This window comes from Lepidochelys olivacea (assembly GCF_965140295.1).
Source record: "Lepidochelys olivacea isolate rLepOli2 genome assembly, chromosome: 1".
Taxonomy (NCBI): Eukaryota; Metazoa; Chordata; order Testudines; family Cheloniidae; genus Lepidochelys; species Lepidochelys olivacea.
This window is the reverse complement of record NC_140411.1, coordinates 330900986-330915455: the sequence shown is the minus strand read 5'-3', so window position 1 is coordinate 330915455 and position 14470 is coordinate 330900986. Positions and strand designations below refer to the sequence as shown.

General features: G+C 41.8%; 1 protein-coding gene across 7 annotated transcripts in view; it reads left to right on the top strand.

Moving 5' to 3' along the window:
• MAGI2 (membrane associated guanylate kinase, WW and PDZ domain containing 2) overlaps positions 1-14470 on the top strand; it is a 1196373-nt gene that overhangs the window by 1007796 nt on the left and 174107 nt on the right. For all 7 annotated transcript variants that reach the window (XM_084630708.1, XM_084630707.1, XM_084630706.1 and 4 more), the window contains one exon: positions 8186-8821. In XM_084630708.1, the coding sequence (XP_084486834.1) occupies positions 8186-8821 (636 nt within the window). The remainder of the gene's footprint in view (positions 1-8185; positions 8822-14470) is intronic.

Below are 14470 nucleotides of genomic sequence, written 5' to 3'. Positions count from 1 at the left end.
AAGAGATCTAAGGAGACATGGGCAGGTCCTGCAGCTTGTGGGAGAGAGAGGGAGAGAGGGAGGAATGGCGAGGGCGGAGGGGAACTAAATGGGGAAGTGAGACTAATGAATTATATAGGTGTGTATGTAAACAACCTCCACCCATTTTCACATATCAAGCCTCAAAGCTAGGCAAATGTTGAGGCTTGGTGCAAATGTTTTGCAGAGCCCTAATGAGAACTCCTCACCCTGGGAATGATTGTGATATCAGGAACCAGACTATGGCTCACTGAATGAATCACTGTGGTAGAATAAGCTAACTAAAAAGGAGAATGCTGCTATCTTTGTCCAAATGTACCAGTTATTATTACTAGCAGTAGGAGAGGAAATGCAGAAAAGATAAATGACACATTACTAGTCTTTCTAAAATATATTTTTAAACTTTGCCTGATTATGACATTGGCTCTTTAATGCTGACAAACAGTGCCTCTTGCTGCCAAATGCTGTGCTTCTCCACTGAGCAAACATTGCTCGTTCTGTGTTAGTTTTGTCATGTCACAAGGACCCAGGAGGCATGAATTTGAGATTTATGATGAGCAAACCTCAAAAGGTCTGGAAACTGGGCTTGGTTTGAAGGAGCTCCTAAAGCTCAGAGGTTTATCTAAATTACCTGAGATATTATCCTCCTTCAGCCTGTACCTCTTCTCCTGTCCCTCTGGGTATGGGTACGGTCACATTCAGCTAATTTTTCTGGATTGGACTCAATAATTCATTCCTCCATTCAGTGTTTCTCCCCCGGCCCTTGCTTTGCATCTCCATTTTCTCAGCCTTCAACATTCCCTTCTCCATATGATCTTGTAACATGGAAACCGTGAGTCTCAGAAGGTTTAGAAGTCACTGCTGCATCAAATGTTATCTTCAGATTGCATTAACTCCATGACTTTCACATCACAAAGGCAATCCAGAATACAATGCTCACCCATAGAAGCCCAAGAAACCTGAAAAGGGCAGCTGACCCAGCAAAGACCACACAGTCTTGTGCAATCTTGTGGTGATTGGTTTTGGTCCGGGTTTTTTCACTGGAGGGAAGATAGGGGATAGATAGATTCTGGAAATGGGGATTCTTATCCAAACCTTTCAGATTTGGTTCTGAATTTTGGTTGAATTTTTCTCGAGTTGTTCTTTTCCCTGGCAGTTTTGCCCACTGCTGAATTAGCCGGTGTGGTTTCCTAGTTTATGAAGACAATATTATTTTGAGGATTAGATTGTGACTAACTCTGCATGCATGCATAAGGGGAAGAAGAAGATGGCACAAGATGATTTCCCTGCTCCTGTGGAGTAAATAGCCTTAATCCAAAGCCCTTCACTGCCTGAGCAGGAGGATAAAAAGAGAGGAGGAATGAAAACAGGGCCATGACCACCACATCTCTGTGCACTGGTCAGCATTCTGGAAAGGAAGAAAAAGATGCATTGATACAACAGTTACAAGGGGGCTGCTCTGGCCCTCACTACTTGGAAGCATTTTGCCTGACTCTAGAATCTTGCAGAGGGAAGTTCTCACCTGAACGGTACTATGTGCAACAGTTGCAGAGCCAGATATTAGAACAGAAAATTCTATTCATGAGAATTTTGTAAACTTTCACAAATAAGGTGGATGGAATGGGTAATATGGAATTATTTCCAGAACAGTTCTAATAGGATTTGAAAAGATCTGTCCATATGAAAGAACAGTGCCCTTTTTTGTTTGTAAATTATTTTTATACAATGCTCCTCTTAATTGGGATGTGCTCTTTTAGGAGAGCTGCTTTAACAATACATATACTTGGAAATCATCTTAGTAATGATAATAAATTGTAATGACTTAGGGATAATTGGGACAATATTAGCTGATAATGGGGATGCACTGGGCCAGCTCCTAGTATCTAAGTGGTGCTTAAAGGGACACTTGAACATGTCAACTTGCATTTTTTGAGCTGACTAATTAAAAATATACATTCTGATATTATTTGTATTATGGTGGCATCTAGAGGTCCACAACTGAGATCAGAGCACCATTGTGGTAGGACAGAAAAACAGAGAGGCAGTCCCTGCCTCAACTTGAAGTCTAGAGGCAAGACAGCTAAAGGGTTGGATGGGAAATAGACACAGAAAGACAACATGATTTTCCTATTGTCATGCAGCAGGCCAGTGGTAGAGGCAAGGAATAGACCAAGGTCTTCTGACTTCTAATTCAGTTCCTTGTCCATTAGACCATACATGGAACAAACTCAGGACCAGTGCATAAGCGTGATACCATCATGCTAGTTCATGAAACAGGAAGTACAGTTGAGAATCAACAAAACTATGAAACTGACTCTACACAACGTGCTGTCAAATGCACAGAGTCAACAAACTGGAAAAAAACCCAAAGAATATTTGTTTTTTCTAGTTACTTTCACTAACAACAATGTTAGGTGTTACTTGTAACAACAGCAGGTACAAACATATCTGACAGAATGGTGACTTTCAAGTTAACTGTCTCTTTAATCATGTGTTAGATATGTGACAGTCAAAGTCTGATCTCTTTTATAAAGTAGGTTGCAAATAAAGATTAAAGCAAGAACTAGATCACAAATAAAGATGAAATACAGCAATTGTCACTTTTATTCAGTACAGTATTTTGTTTACTTAATTTCTAAAAGGTCAGATTTAAAACAATAAATTGTTTGCAGCATCTGTGTAAGTGAGCATCATCTCTGTTCTCGCAGAGCTTCCTATGCATTTCTGTATAACTAAACTTCGTCTTTCAATCTGTATTTTAAGATGCACATTCATGCAGTATGTGTCATTCTCTGCATATTATTCTCAAACATTTAAACAAAATCTGTCAGCATTTGCGTGCTTGGCCCCCCTTTGAAGAAATCTCTACATGAATTACCACTTATGCATGTGAATTTTAAAAGTATGCAATTAACTGCTGTCAGGTTGTTAGTCTGATCACGTGTGAACTGACCAATTCATTTTTACATACACAATATTCTTTCCTTTCCCAGTAGTGGCATCTTGTTTTTTCCCTCCACTCACTTGATTAGATCTGTGATGAGGGTGCTTCCAGGAAACAATTTCATACATTAATTGAAAGCAATTCCAGTAGCAAAAAATTTTTAATTTAATTACTGAATCTTGAGGTACCATTAAAACATAAAATTGATAGTGCATATTATTTTAGCTCAAATAATTAAGCTATGTATCTGGCAGTGAACCTAGAGCTATCATAGTTTATTGATACATAACTTAATTGCAGAAAAATAAAAATATTGTCACTTACAACACAACTGTAGCTTGATGATTATTCTGACCACATAGCCATTTTCTGTGTTATAAAAGATGCATGCCATTTTAGCTTTATTGAAGGCGGAAACAAAAATAGGCTAGTAAGTACTTTGGCTATTGTGTGGACAAATAAGTTGCTATTTATTTTAATCCAGGCTCTGGCCTGTAGGTTCTACCATAATATGAATATTTGTTGATAATCACCAATATATTGACTAGTCCTGGTCATGGGAAGACACCTAAGTCAACTGAAACTTATTTTGAACTACTTTTCTTCGATAGAAAAGGGCTGCCGCATGAGCAGAGTGGAGATCCGTGAACCCAATGTTGACTGAAAGTGATGAGGCACAGTGGTTAACCATAAAAAGTTATCATTTGGCAATAGCTCGCACACAGTGATATTAGATAAACTTTTGCCTATACTTAGAATAGGAAATAACCAGAGTAACCATGTGATATGTGGTAGCAAATGGTGACCTTTAAAGGCAATGGTAGAGGTCCCATTCAATGCAGGATGATTATTTCTCACACAGAAACTTACATGCCCTGCGAACTTTTAGCCCATCGGCATCCACTCGACCCCTCCTCTAGACACAGGCACCACAAAATCTGGTATTGTTCAGATTAAAATGTTCCTGACATATTCGTCCTTTTCCTAATTGTAACTGTCTAGTAATCCCATTCTGTCTCTGTCAAATCTGATACCAAAGTAGTGTATGTTAGATACAAAAGAGTAGATAGAGACTCCAGTAAAGAATTACATGAACAGCACAACTGAATGGCGCATCCAAGGAAAAAAATTAGTGGGTGTTTAGCACCCACCAGCAGGCAGCTTCTCCCCTCCACCCCAGCGCCTGCCAGTGGCCCCACCTGTCAACTCCTCCCCCTCAGCTGTTCAGCAGCATGCGGGAGGAGTTGGGGGGAGGGGGAGAGGAGGTGGAACTGGGCAGGAAGAGGCGGGGGAAGGGTGGGGGTATGGAGAAGGAGTGGAGTGGGGGCAGGGAATGGGGCGGACTGCGGGTTGAATGCCCCTGGGGCAAGGAGAAAGCCAGCACCTGTGGCAGGAGCCGTTTGGAGGAGCTGTGATTGTGATATGAGGAAATCTGGTGGTTAGTTTGAGAAGCACCATAGAGCTGTGATTGTGCTATGAGACAATCTGGAGCTGAGTCCCATTTCCTCTCCCCCCACCCCCATGTGTATGATCAAAGGAAAGAGATTTTTACGTACCTTGAGTTTCCAGAGTGCATAATTTCACTACCGAATTGTGTAGCATGTGCAAGTAGCAGTGCACTGTGGTTTTATTGCCATGGGTATTATAGATAGTGAGAGGGGGATCTAAGCAAAGGTGCTGGGGGTCTGCCACATTCCTGGCTTGAAGCAGTTTCCATTATATACAGAGCTTACAGTTTGGTTCAATGGCTCTCAGCATCCCCACTATAAAAATAGTTCCAGCACCCCTGGATATGAGTGCAGTCTGTGGATTTAATGTTGGCTAGAGGAAAGTATAATTTTAGGTGGTATCCTGTGTCAGGGGTTCTCAAACTGTGGGTCCAGACACCAAAGTGGGTTGTTACCACCTTTGAATGGGGTTGCCAGGGCAGGCTTAGACTTGCTGGGGCCCGGGGCTGTAGCCCAAGCTCCACTGCCCAGGGCCGAAGCCAAAGCCTGAGGGCTTCAGCCCTGGGCAGCACAGCTCAGGGTCCAGGCCCCGTGACTAGAGGCTGAAGTCCTTGAGCTTCAGCTTTGTCCCCCCTGCCCGGAGCAGTGGTGCTCAGGCTTTATTCCCCCACACAGGCAGTGGGGCTTGGGCGGACTCAGGCTTCGGTCCCCCTTCCTGGGGTCGTGAAGAAATTTTTGTTCTCAGAAAGGGGTCACAGTGCAATGAAGTTTGAGAACCCCTGACCTATGTGAAAGTGTAAAGAGCTTGTAAATAGGTCTGAGGTAAGTGTGGTATTCTGTTGGGGCTGACCACTTGACCACTTTAGTGAAAAGGCAGAGTGGGATTGTTCTGGGTGTACTGGGGCATCATTCAAAGAGGGCAGAGTTAAGATTGTGTGGGCATTTACCTTAAACTCTGTATTTCCTGGTTTTCAGAAGTTTGAGTTTTATAACCGTGACATTCTGGAAGGGCACAAGCTATCACCAGCAACCTTAACTCTGTGATAACAAGTTTTATGCCATTTAATTTCCTATTTACTTAAGCAGGAAATATTTGTTGTTAGCAGTTGGTGTTCATTTAGACAGTTGTAATCCTCACTCAGGTTTTCAGCTGATGTGCTGCTGTGGTTAGCTAATAATTAAAAGAGCTAGCTTTTATATAGTGTTTTTTATTAGTTAGATCTCAAAGAACTTTACATCATCATCCCCACTGTACAAAGGGGAAACTGAGGCAGAGAGAGGTTAAATGACTTCCCCAAGGCCAGCAGGATGCCAGTGGCACAGCTAGGAATAGTCCCAGTCCAGTGGTCTTTCCACTAGGCCACATGGTTGCTTATAGAATTTCCTCTGTGCACCTCCCTCCTCCTGTACATTTTGTTATAGTGGAGTAGAGATCATGGTTGTCCTTTGAAATGTTTGCAGTGTGTAGTTGCTTACAGGGCTGGTGAGAGAAATTTCATCCATGAAAGTCCCAAGCTCTTGGCAGTTTTATAGTACGGCAGTTACAGTAACTTTCAGCAGGTGAGAGAAGACTGGTATGTCTCTCTCCTTCTCCATTCTCTGCCACACGTAGCACCACACTCCCCACCCCACCAACATTTCCAGCTCCCCCTCCCTGCCCATTAAGCCATTAGTTGGCACTGTAAGAGCCATTAACATGTAAGTTGTTCCTTGCTGTCTCCTGCCCCGTGCAGCAGCATACACATATCTAGGCAGCAGTTTACCAGAGGCCTGCACACTGAGCACAGACTTTCACTCCCAACACTAACTAACCTCCAGCTGGAACTCTTGCCCCGCTTCAGCCAGGCTTCCCCAGCCATGCCTCAGATCCACACAGTCTGCCCCTCCTCCAACTGGGCCTCTCCCACACACCCCTGGCCAGTCCCTGATCTCAACCCTGCACATGGGGTGATATGTATCTATTCATTTTCTGGATTTTAGATGTATAAATTTGCATTACCTTCAGATCCCAGCTCACACGGAGGGGTAGGAGTGGGGCTTAGACACTGCCTGAGGAGCAGGGTCCTCCAGAGCACACAGTGGACCGGGAGAGGAGCTGAGAGCCCTACAGATCCCAGCACGCAGACCCCTAAACTTCTCTGCTATCCCAACCCTTCCCAGCTTCTCCTCTGCACTCCCCCTAAACCCTCCTCCTTATTTGAGCCCCCCCACCCCTCTTCCCTTCCCTACCGCCCATTCCCATTTATCCCCCTCTCCATAATATTTTCGATCCCTCGCTGCAGACCCAAGCCTCTCTTCCCCTATTACCACCTACTCTTGCACCCCAATCATCCCTCCCCTCCCAGTGAGCATTCGCATGTGTAATTTATTTGCTTTTCAAAAATAGTTTCAGCGCCTTCTGAATATTCTGCTGTACTCAGATTACATTTAGCCAAAATGAATAATAAATATATAAAAACCTTGAGAGAGGCAGATTTTTCCCAGATGTTTACAGTTCATTCTCAGATTTCTTCCCAGAGTTGGTTCACACTTCATGGTTGCAGATTTTGAGAGATATTAAGTGGCTTATTCATCTAAATAAAATTCATCTCTGAAAAAGAGTACCTGATGGAGATGAATACAGCCTGAAACAATAGCTATGTGATGTGTGAACTGCCATGGCGTACACCCAGGAGGGAAATGTGGAGTTGACAGGTGCCCCTGCCCATATTCTGCCCCTGTTCCCATCACTCACCCCTTCCCGTCTCCTTTCCCTGTGTCCTACCCCACCTGCTAGCCCTCATCATCCCTGATCCCCCAACCCTTCTCATCCTATTCCCACCTACTCTTCCTCCTCTAATCATCCTCCCCTCCCAGCAAACATTTGCTTGTGTAATTTCTTTTCTTTTAAAAAGAATAATTTCAGCACCTTCAGCGGTGCCAATATTACATTTCCCCCCTTGACAGAATCAGATTGGAGTAATATTCCTGCTTTTTGTTTTGTTTTACTTCAGATTTCTGCTCTAGGTAGGATTTCAACTCTCAATACCGGGAGTGATGCTCAGATCCAATGACTGTGCCATGCCCTCAGAGTGTCTCAGGTCTTAGGCTGAAAACATAGTTTTCCAGATAGCTGGCCAGACTCTCTGCACATGCTCAGTATAATTCATTAGGTGTGATATTAAGAATGTGAAATTTACAACAGGCCTAACTGGGGAAGCACAATCTTTTTGAAATAACATTTTGATTTTCCTTCAAAGGGCTGGTGGAAGCCATGAGCTCTGTTGGGGTAACTTTGAGCACTGGGACTCTGGTGCAGTGATCTGAGCCCCGGTTTGATTTCCATCTGGGAGCCAAAAAAGGTTGCCAGAATCACTCAGCTTTAAGAAAGGGGGTTGGGACTGTATCTCCCTATTCCTTTGGTCAAATGTTCCCAGCTTTGGATCACTAATAGAACCTTACACCACCTAATTTTTAAGGCAATCTGAATAACCATGTAGATTGCAGAGCACGCAGACGAGCTGAGATTTAGACAAAACCCTTTAGTCTGAACCTTAATTCAGAGCTGTTGCTCTGTTATAATTATTTCAGCATTGAACTACCCTTATTTATCTTTGTAGGCAGACAAATTGCAGCCTGGTATCACCTTTGGCCGATCTGAATATTGCTCTAATTGATTTTACTTTTTAGTAGAATTGTGATTTCCTATGTCTGATCTCATAAACAAATTCCATTCCTTTTGTGTCAATAGGAATTGAAGTTTTCTCATGTCATCACTATTTTTTTCTCTTTCTAGGTGATGTCATTGTCTATATTAATGAAGTTTGTGTCCTTGGGCATACTCACGCAGATGTAGTCAAACTCTTCCAGTCAGTTCCTATTGGTCAGAGTGTCAACCTGGTGCTATGTCGTGGATACCCTTTGCCCTTTGATCCTGAAGATCCTGCCAACAGCATGGTGCCACCACTTGCAGTAATGGAAAGGCCTCTGGTAGTGGTAAATGGAAGACATAACTATGAAACTTATTTGGAATACATTTCTAGGACCTCTCAATCTGTTCCAGATGTAACAGATCGACCACCACATCCCTTGCACTCCATTCCAGCAGATAGTCAGCTTGATAGCACATTCCCACCACCTGTTCATGATGATAATGTATCAATGGCTTCTTCTGGGGCCACCCAAGCTGAACTCATGACCTTAACCATTGTGAAAGGGGCCCAGGGCTTTGGCTTCACTATAGCAGACAGTCCTACAGGACAGAGGGTGAAGCAAATTCTAGACATTCAGGGATGTCCTGGTTTGTGTGAAGGTGACCTCATTGTTGAGATCAACCAGCAGAATGTACAGAACCTGAGCCATGCAGAAGTAGTGGATATACTTAAAGAATGTCCTGTTGGAAGTGAAACTTCTTTGATTATCCATAGAGGAGGTAAGTCTAGAAAGTCTGTACAATTACAAAAATGTATGTGAACAGTTCTAAATGATGGGAACTACTTATCCTTGTGTACTGGATTGGAAATGGGAGGAAAATGTGCATATATAATAAGTACTGTAGGCAAAAGGTAACCATTTATTGTACATCCTTTTCTGCGTTTTGAAGCTGTAAGCATACGTCAAAATCTCCCTCTCTGTATAAGTTTAACACACTCTCCAAGGCATCCCAGGCCCTTTTAGCATTTAATAGTTTGGATGATGGTTGCCTGCAAGTTCTTAGGGTAATAAGACTGCAATAAGACTTCCTCCACGGGCCCATGTCAGCTGACTTGGGCTTATGGGGCTCAGATTGCAGGGTTATAAAATTGCAGTGTAGACGTTCGGGCTCAGGCTGGAATGTCTACACTGCAATTTTATAGTTCCGTAGCCCAAGTCCTGTGAGCCCAAGTCAGCTGACATAGGCTAGCTGTGGGTAGTGAGGCTAGCTGAGGCTAGTGTAGACATACCCTAAGGGTCCCAACCCATCGCACTGCAAGGTTTAAGTATAACCCAGATGTGTTAGTTAAATCAAGGAGATCAAAATCAGAACAAATGTGAATTTATCAAAACTTAAAAGTATACTGTCAAGTTTGCTAGGCCATTTGACCTAAATTTTTCCTTCATTGAAAAACTGATGTACAATCGTTGTTTATTTTTGCCCCAAAACTAAAACTGTCAGTGTGTTTTTTGTGTATTTAAAAAATAGCAGCTCCATGTTCATGAGCAACCCTATAATAATAAACCTGTGTATGTTCTATCGGGGGAGAGAGGGTAGAATAGTCTGTAAGGCAACAATAGTAAGAACCAATTATTTTTAATAATCATAGAATCATAGATACCTGTATGGCAACCTTTAATTTCTTTACTTTTAACATTTTAGTATAACAGATTTATTTTTCCTGATTTGTTAATCCTAATGATAAACATCCAATGGCTATTTGTAAAAACATAAACTGAAGACTAGGACTGGTCCCTTTAATTAAAGTACACCAGTGGAAATGATAGCACTTACTCTAAATTAGTAATCCATATTTACATGTCATTAGATGTGCATTGCTCTGTGCTGCAAAACAAATAGATTAATGAAAAGTATATTTATAATTTTCCTTTTTTAGAAGCAGGAGGATAAGAAGTGAAATAAGTATTAATGTATGCAAATGACAAAAGTTAACTCAGTTAAAAAAAAGTAGAATTAGAATTCCAAGGCCTATAAAGCCTAGTGCAAATCATGCCAGAGAAACCTGATTATTTTTTCTCAAATTACCAAATTAATGGATGGAGAAAATTTAGGGAGATTTAATATATGTAGGCTTCAGCTAAGCAATTGCTACAGTGTACCTCTCAGAATCATCCATGAAAAATTAATTGCCATTAGATTGAATGTGACATCTATTGCATGGAATGAAAATTAACTGAAAGACTGAGCAAAAGTAATGGTAAATAGCAATATATGAACTTGAAGGGAGCAAGTGATGACCAGGAGGTGCTATAGTAGTTGGGTTTAGGTCTGGTTTTATTGAGCATCACTATTAATAAACTGGAAGAGTCAGGATAAACCACACATTGTTTTAAGTGGCAGATTATGATAAATTAGGAGGTATTGGGTAGTGAGAAATAGTATAAAGGGAACTAGAGATGTTAGAATTACAACAAAAAAGAAAAGGAGGATTTGTGGCACCTTAGAGACTAACAAATTTATCTGAGCATAAGCTTTTGTGAGCTAAAGCTCACTTCATCGGATGCATTCATTGGAAAATACAGTAGGGAGGTTTATATACACAGAGAACATGAAACAATGGGTGTTATGATACACACAAAAAAGGATTTACCACAGAAAAAATGCAAGCTAACACTTCTCTGGGGGAAAATTATCCAAAATATACATCTTCAATGGAAGAAGAGAGTGGAATAAAGTGCTAGTGAACAGCAAATTAAATATGAGCTTATAATGCAATATAGTGGTTAAAATCTTCAAAGGCGATATACTGTGGCCCAGAAAGATATTAGTCTTTCTCTCTCTGGAACTTACTCTTAGGCCTGGTCTAAACTAAGCTGTACATCAATCTAAATGAAGTAGGTTAAGTTATGTAATTCAATCTGGCATATCTTAAATCAATTTACAGGAGTATCTACACTATGTTATGTCAACGGGAGACACTCTCCCATCAACATGGCTTCTGCCTCTTGTTGAGGTGGATTACAAATATCGATGGGAGAGTGCTCTCCCATCAACGTAGTGCATCTTCACCATACCCACTAAATCAGTGCCACTGCATTAATGGCAGTGGCGGCGATTTAGCATGGTAATGAAGACATGCTCTTAGTCATTACTTTGACAAGCATGCATGCTATCCATCTTTTCTTCTGTCTATCAAGAGCTTGGCAAAGCAATGATGTAAAAGAGGACAACTGCCTACAAGTATTAGAAAGTGAACAGTGATGAACACCAAAGAGAGATAGAAGTTTTCAGCATAGTAGCAGAGATACAAGTAGGAGTCATGGGTCAAAATAAAACAAATGAAAATTTAGGTTGAATGTCAGGAAACACTGCCTAGTGCACATTCATTAGACTCTCAAAATGTCTCATACAGGAAATGGTGGTGTCCCCTATTGTTCTGAGTCATCCAAAGCAAAAATGGACAAAGCAATGGAGTAATTTAATTTGGGAAACAATCTTCTAGCAAGAGGATTATAAAATGTTATAATCTAACAGAAACGAGAGAGAAAGTTTCTGGAATAAAAATCGGTCTTTCCACCTCTTTGTTGTCCCAATATGAACAGAGAAACAGATTTTGTGACCAATTCAGATAAGATAACCTCAATGTGAAACACAGCCCTAGAAATATTTATCTAAACCTGCTATGATTCTAAAATATTTCATCTATGACATCGATGAAAACAAGGCACACCTCTTCATTACTTTTTTTATGCCATCTTTATTTCTTTATTGGGTGCATGATGACAGTTGAAAGATAGCCTCATTTTATTTCATTGCTCTATGCATCATGTCTTTAGCGTCTCATTTTTACTATGACTAAACATAATGTACTATTCTTATTTATGTTATTTGCTGGAAGACAGAGGTTGTGTGATGCATACACCTATTGCAGGCCTTATCAGTTATTCACGCATGTTGACCTAAGGCCTGATGATTGATGCAATGGGACAAGTACAGTTTCAGAAGCGACTTGTCTCTCACTCTCTGGTCAAAAAATCTTGTCCTTATTCTTATGTGAAAAGGGTGGATATTGCTTCACAGATATATTCACTACAGGCATCTTCTGGTGAGTTATTCTATGGCATTGGCAAAAGCCTTTTGCCCTCGAGCTTAGAAGATCAGTAGCATGGCCTTTTAATGAAAATAATAAAGTGGGGGGAGAAATGGTAGTATCCAAAATGAAGAGTTCGGGAAACCTTTGGGACTTCCTTTGGATCAACAGTGAGGAGTGTGAGACAAGTCAAAAAGAAGCCAGTGTTTGACAAACTGGAGAGGAGTAAGAACTCCTGATTTTCCTGTGTGTTCACCTTATTACTTCTAAACCAGCATTAGTAATTCATCTGTTTGTCTGATATTGTCATTTCACAGGTTTCCTACACCTCTAGAGAAAATGAGATAGATCTACCCCTGATTTTTTCCCGTAATACTAACAGGTGGCCAGGTCAGCACATGCCCATACAAGCTAATCTAAGGAAGTGTTGTGGTGCTGAGGGACCACAGAACTTTTTATCGAGTACAGTAGGCAGCCCAGCTGAGCTCCTTCCTGCCTGCAGTTAAAGCTCCTCTGCTCTTACCTCCTTGCTGACCAGTTCAGCTCTAATTCTGGCTGGCCAATCTACCAAATCCTTCCTACACCTACCTCAGAAGTGCAGCCCCTCTCTTGTCTTGGGGCAGGGAGGAGAAAGTCATCCAGCCCATTCCCTTGATGAGACATAAAAAAAGACCTGAGGTTGGGGGAGAGAATATTGAAGGTAAAAAGAAACAAAACTTGACTTGGAGAATTAAAATCATGGTCCCCCTCTCCTTGCTGGAGGGTGAGGGAAAATTGGATGTCCTCTCTTCTGAGACAGAGAGGCAGCAGGTTTGTATATATACGTGTGTAAAAGCATGGCAGAGTGAGTAGGGGAGGGTGTGCGTGAGAGACTGGAGAAGGAGACAAAAGAGAAAGCAGTGACAGACAGAGGGAAAAACAGAGCAGAGGGAAGTAAAGAGAATGTGGTGGAGAGAGAAGGAAAAATATTGAGAGACCATGACAAAGAAGAGAGAGAACACAGAGAAATAAAAGAGAGAGAATGGACTATTAACTCTGCAGAAAAGTTAGAATGCAGGAAAAGACACTGAAAGGCAAAAGATTTTTGCAAGATACATGAGAACAAAGGGTAGATAAAAGGAAAAGCAGAAAAGGAAAAGAAGGGAAGAACAAAAACAAGATGGAGTAAGTATTTTATTCATTCATAGATATGCTAATGCAAAAATACTGAAAATCTTGCCTGATTTTTTTTCTCTATCTAAACACCCATCTGGCAATTGAGAGGAATCAGATTTTTTGGGCTGCACAAAAAATATTACCCAGATTGCTTGCACTCACCCATCCAGTTTTGCTCTGCCACCTTCCCTTCCGCATTCAGCTCACACCTCATGCTTCTCCTCTATAGCAACCTTCATGGAACATGGAGAGAGAAGTTCAGAATGCAGGAGGGAAGAGTTCAGAGGAGGCACCCAGAAGTCAGTATATATGCACATGGATAGTATGTTAGCTGCAGCTCAAGCATCCGTGTAAATAGTTCTTAATAAAGCGCCAGCTTAGATTTAAAAGTGCAAAGTCTTTTCATGATGTTATCCAGTACACAGTACATGAAATATAGTGGCAGTGGTTAGTCTGATGAGACCTACAGAAAGGAAGAGCGTATGATTAACAAGCAAACAAAGCGGTATTTGGAAACAGCAAACAGGCAGGAATGAGGGACTGAGACCAACAGGAATGCTGATTTTCCAGGGGGGAAAAGCCTTGCACGAACATGGAAGCAAAGGAAGTAAGAACTTTGTCTGTATATATAGCTGACTATGCGTGATAAAGATGAGAAAATGAAGGTAAAGAGTACAGGAACTCCTCACTTAAAGTCGTCCCGGTTAACGTTTTGTTGTTACGTTGCTGATCAATTAGGGAACATGTTCGTTTAAAGTTGTGCACTGCTCCCTTATAACGTCGTTTGGTAGCCACCTGCTTTGTCCACTGCTTGTGTAAGCGGGGGAATAGTCCCGCTATTGTGGGGAACTTTCCTGCTTCTGCACTACCCTGGTGAAGTGAGCGAGTGAAAGGATCTGGGTCCTCGCTCCCACTTCCTTTACCCAGGGGCCTCCCTGCCCTTGAGGACTCCCCTTCCACTCTCCTGTCTGGCAGAGTCCTCGTAACCCCAACAACGCTGGGCCCAGGATTCCTGGGGGTCTCAACCCCGAACCCTGCTGTGGTCACTAGGACAGGGGCTAGGGTGTCCCCACTCCGGGGTACTCTCTCTGCACTGGGCACTTCTCTGACCCACTGACCATTACATACAATTTAAAGCAAATGCAAGTTATTTAATCAACAACTAATTTTAAAAAGAATAA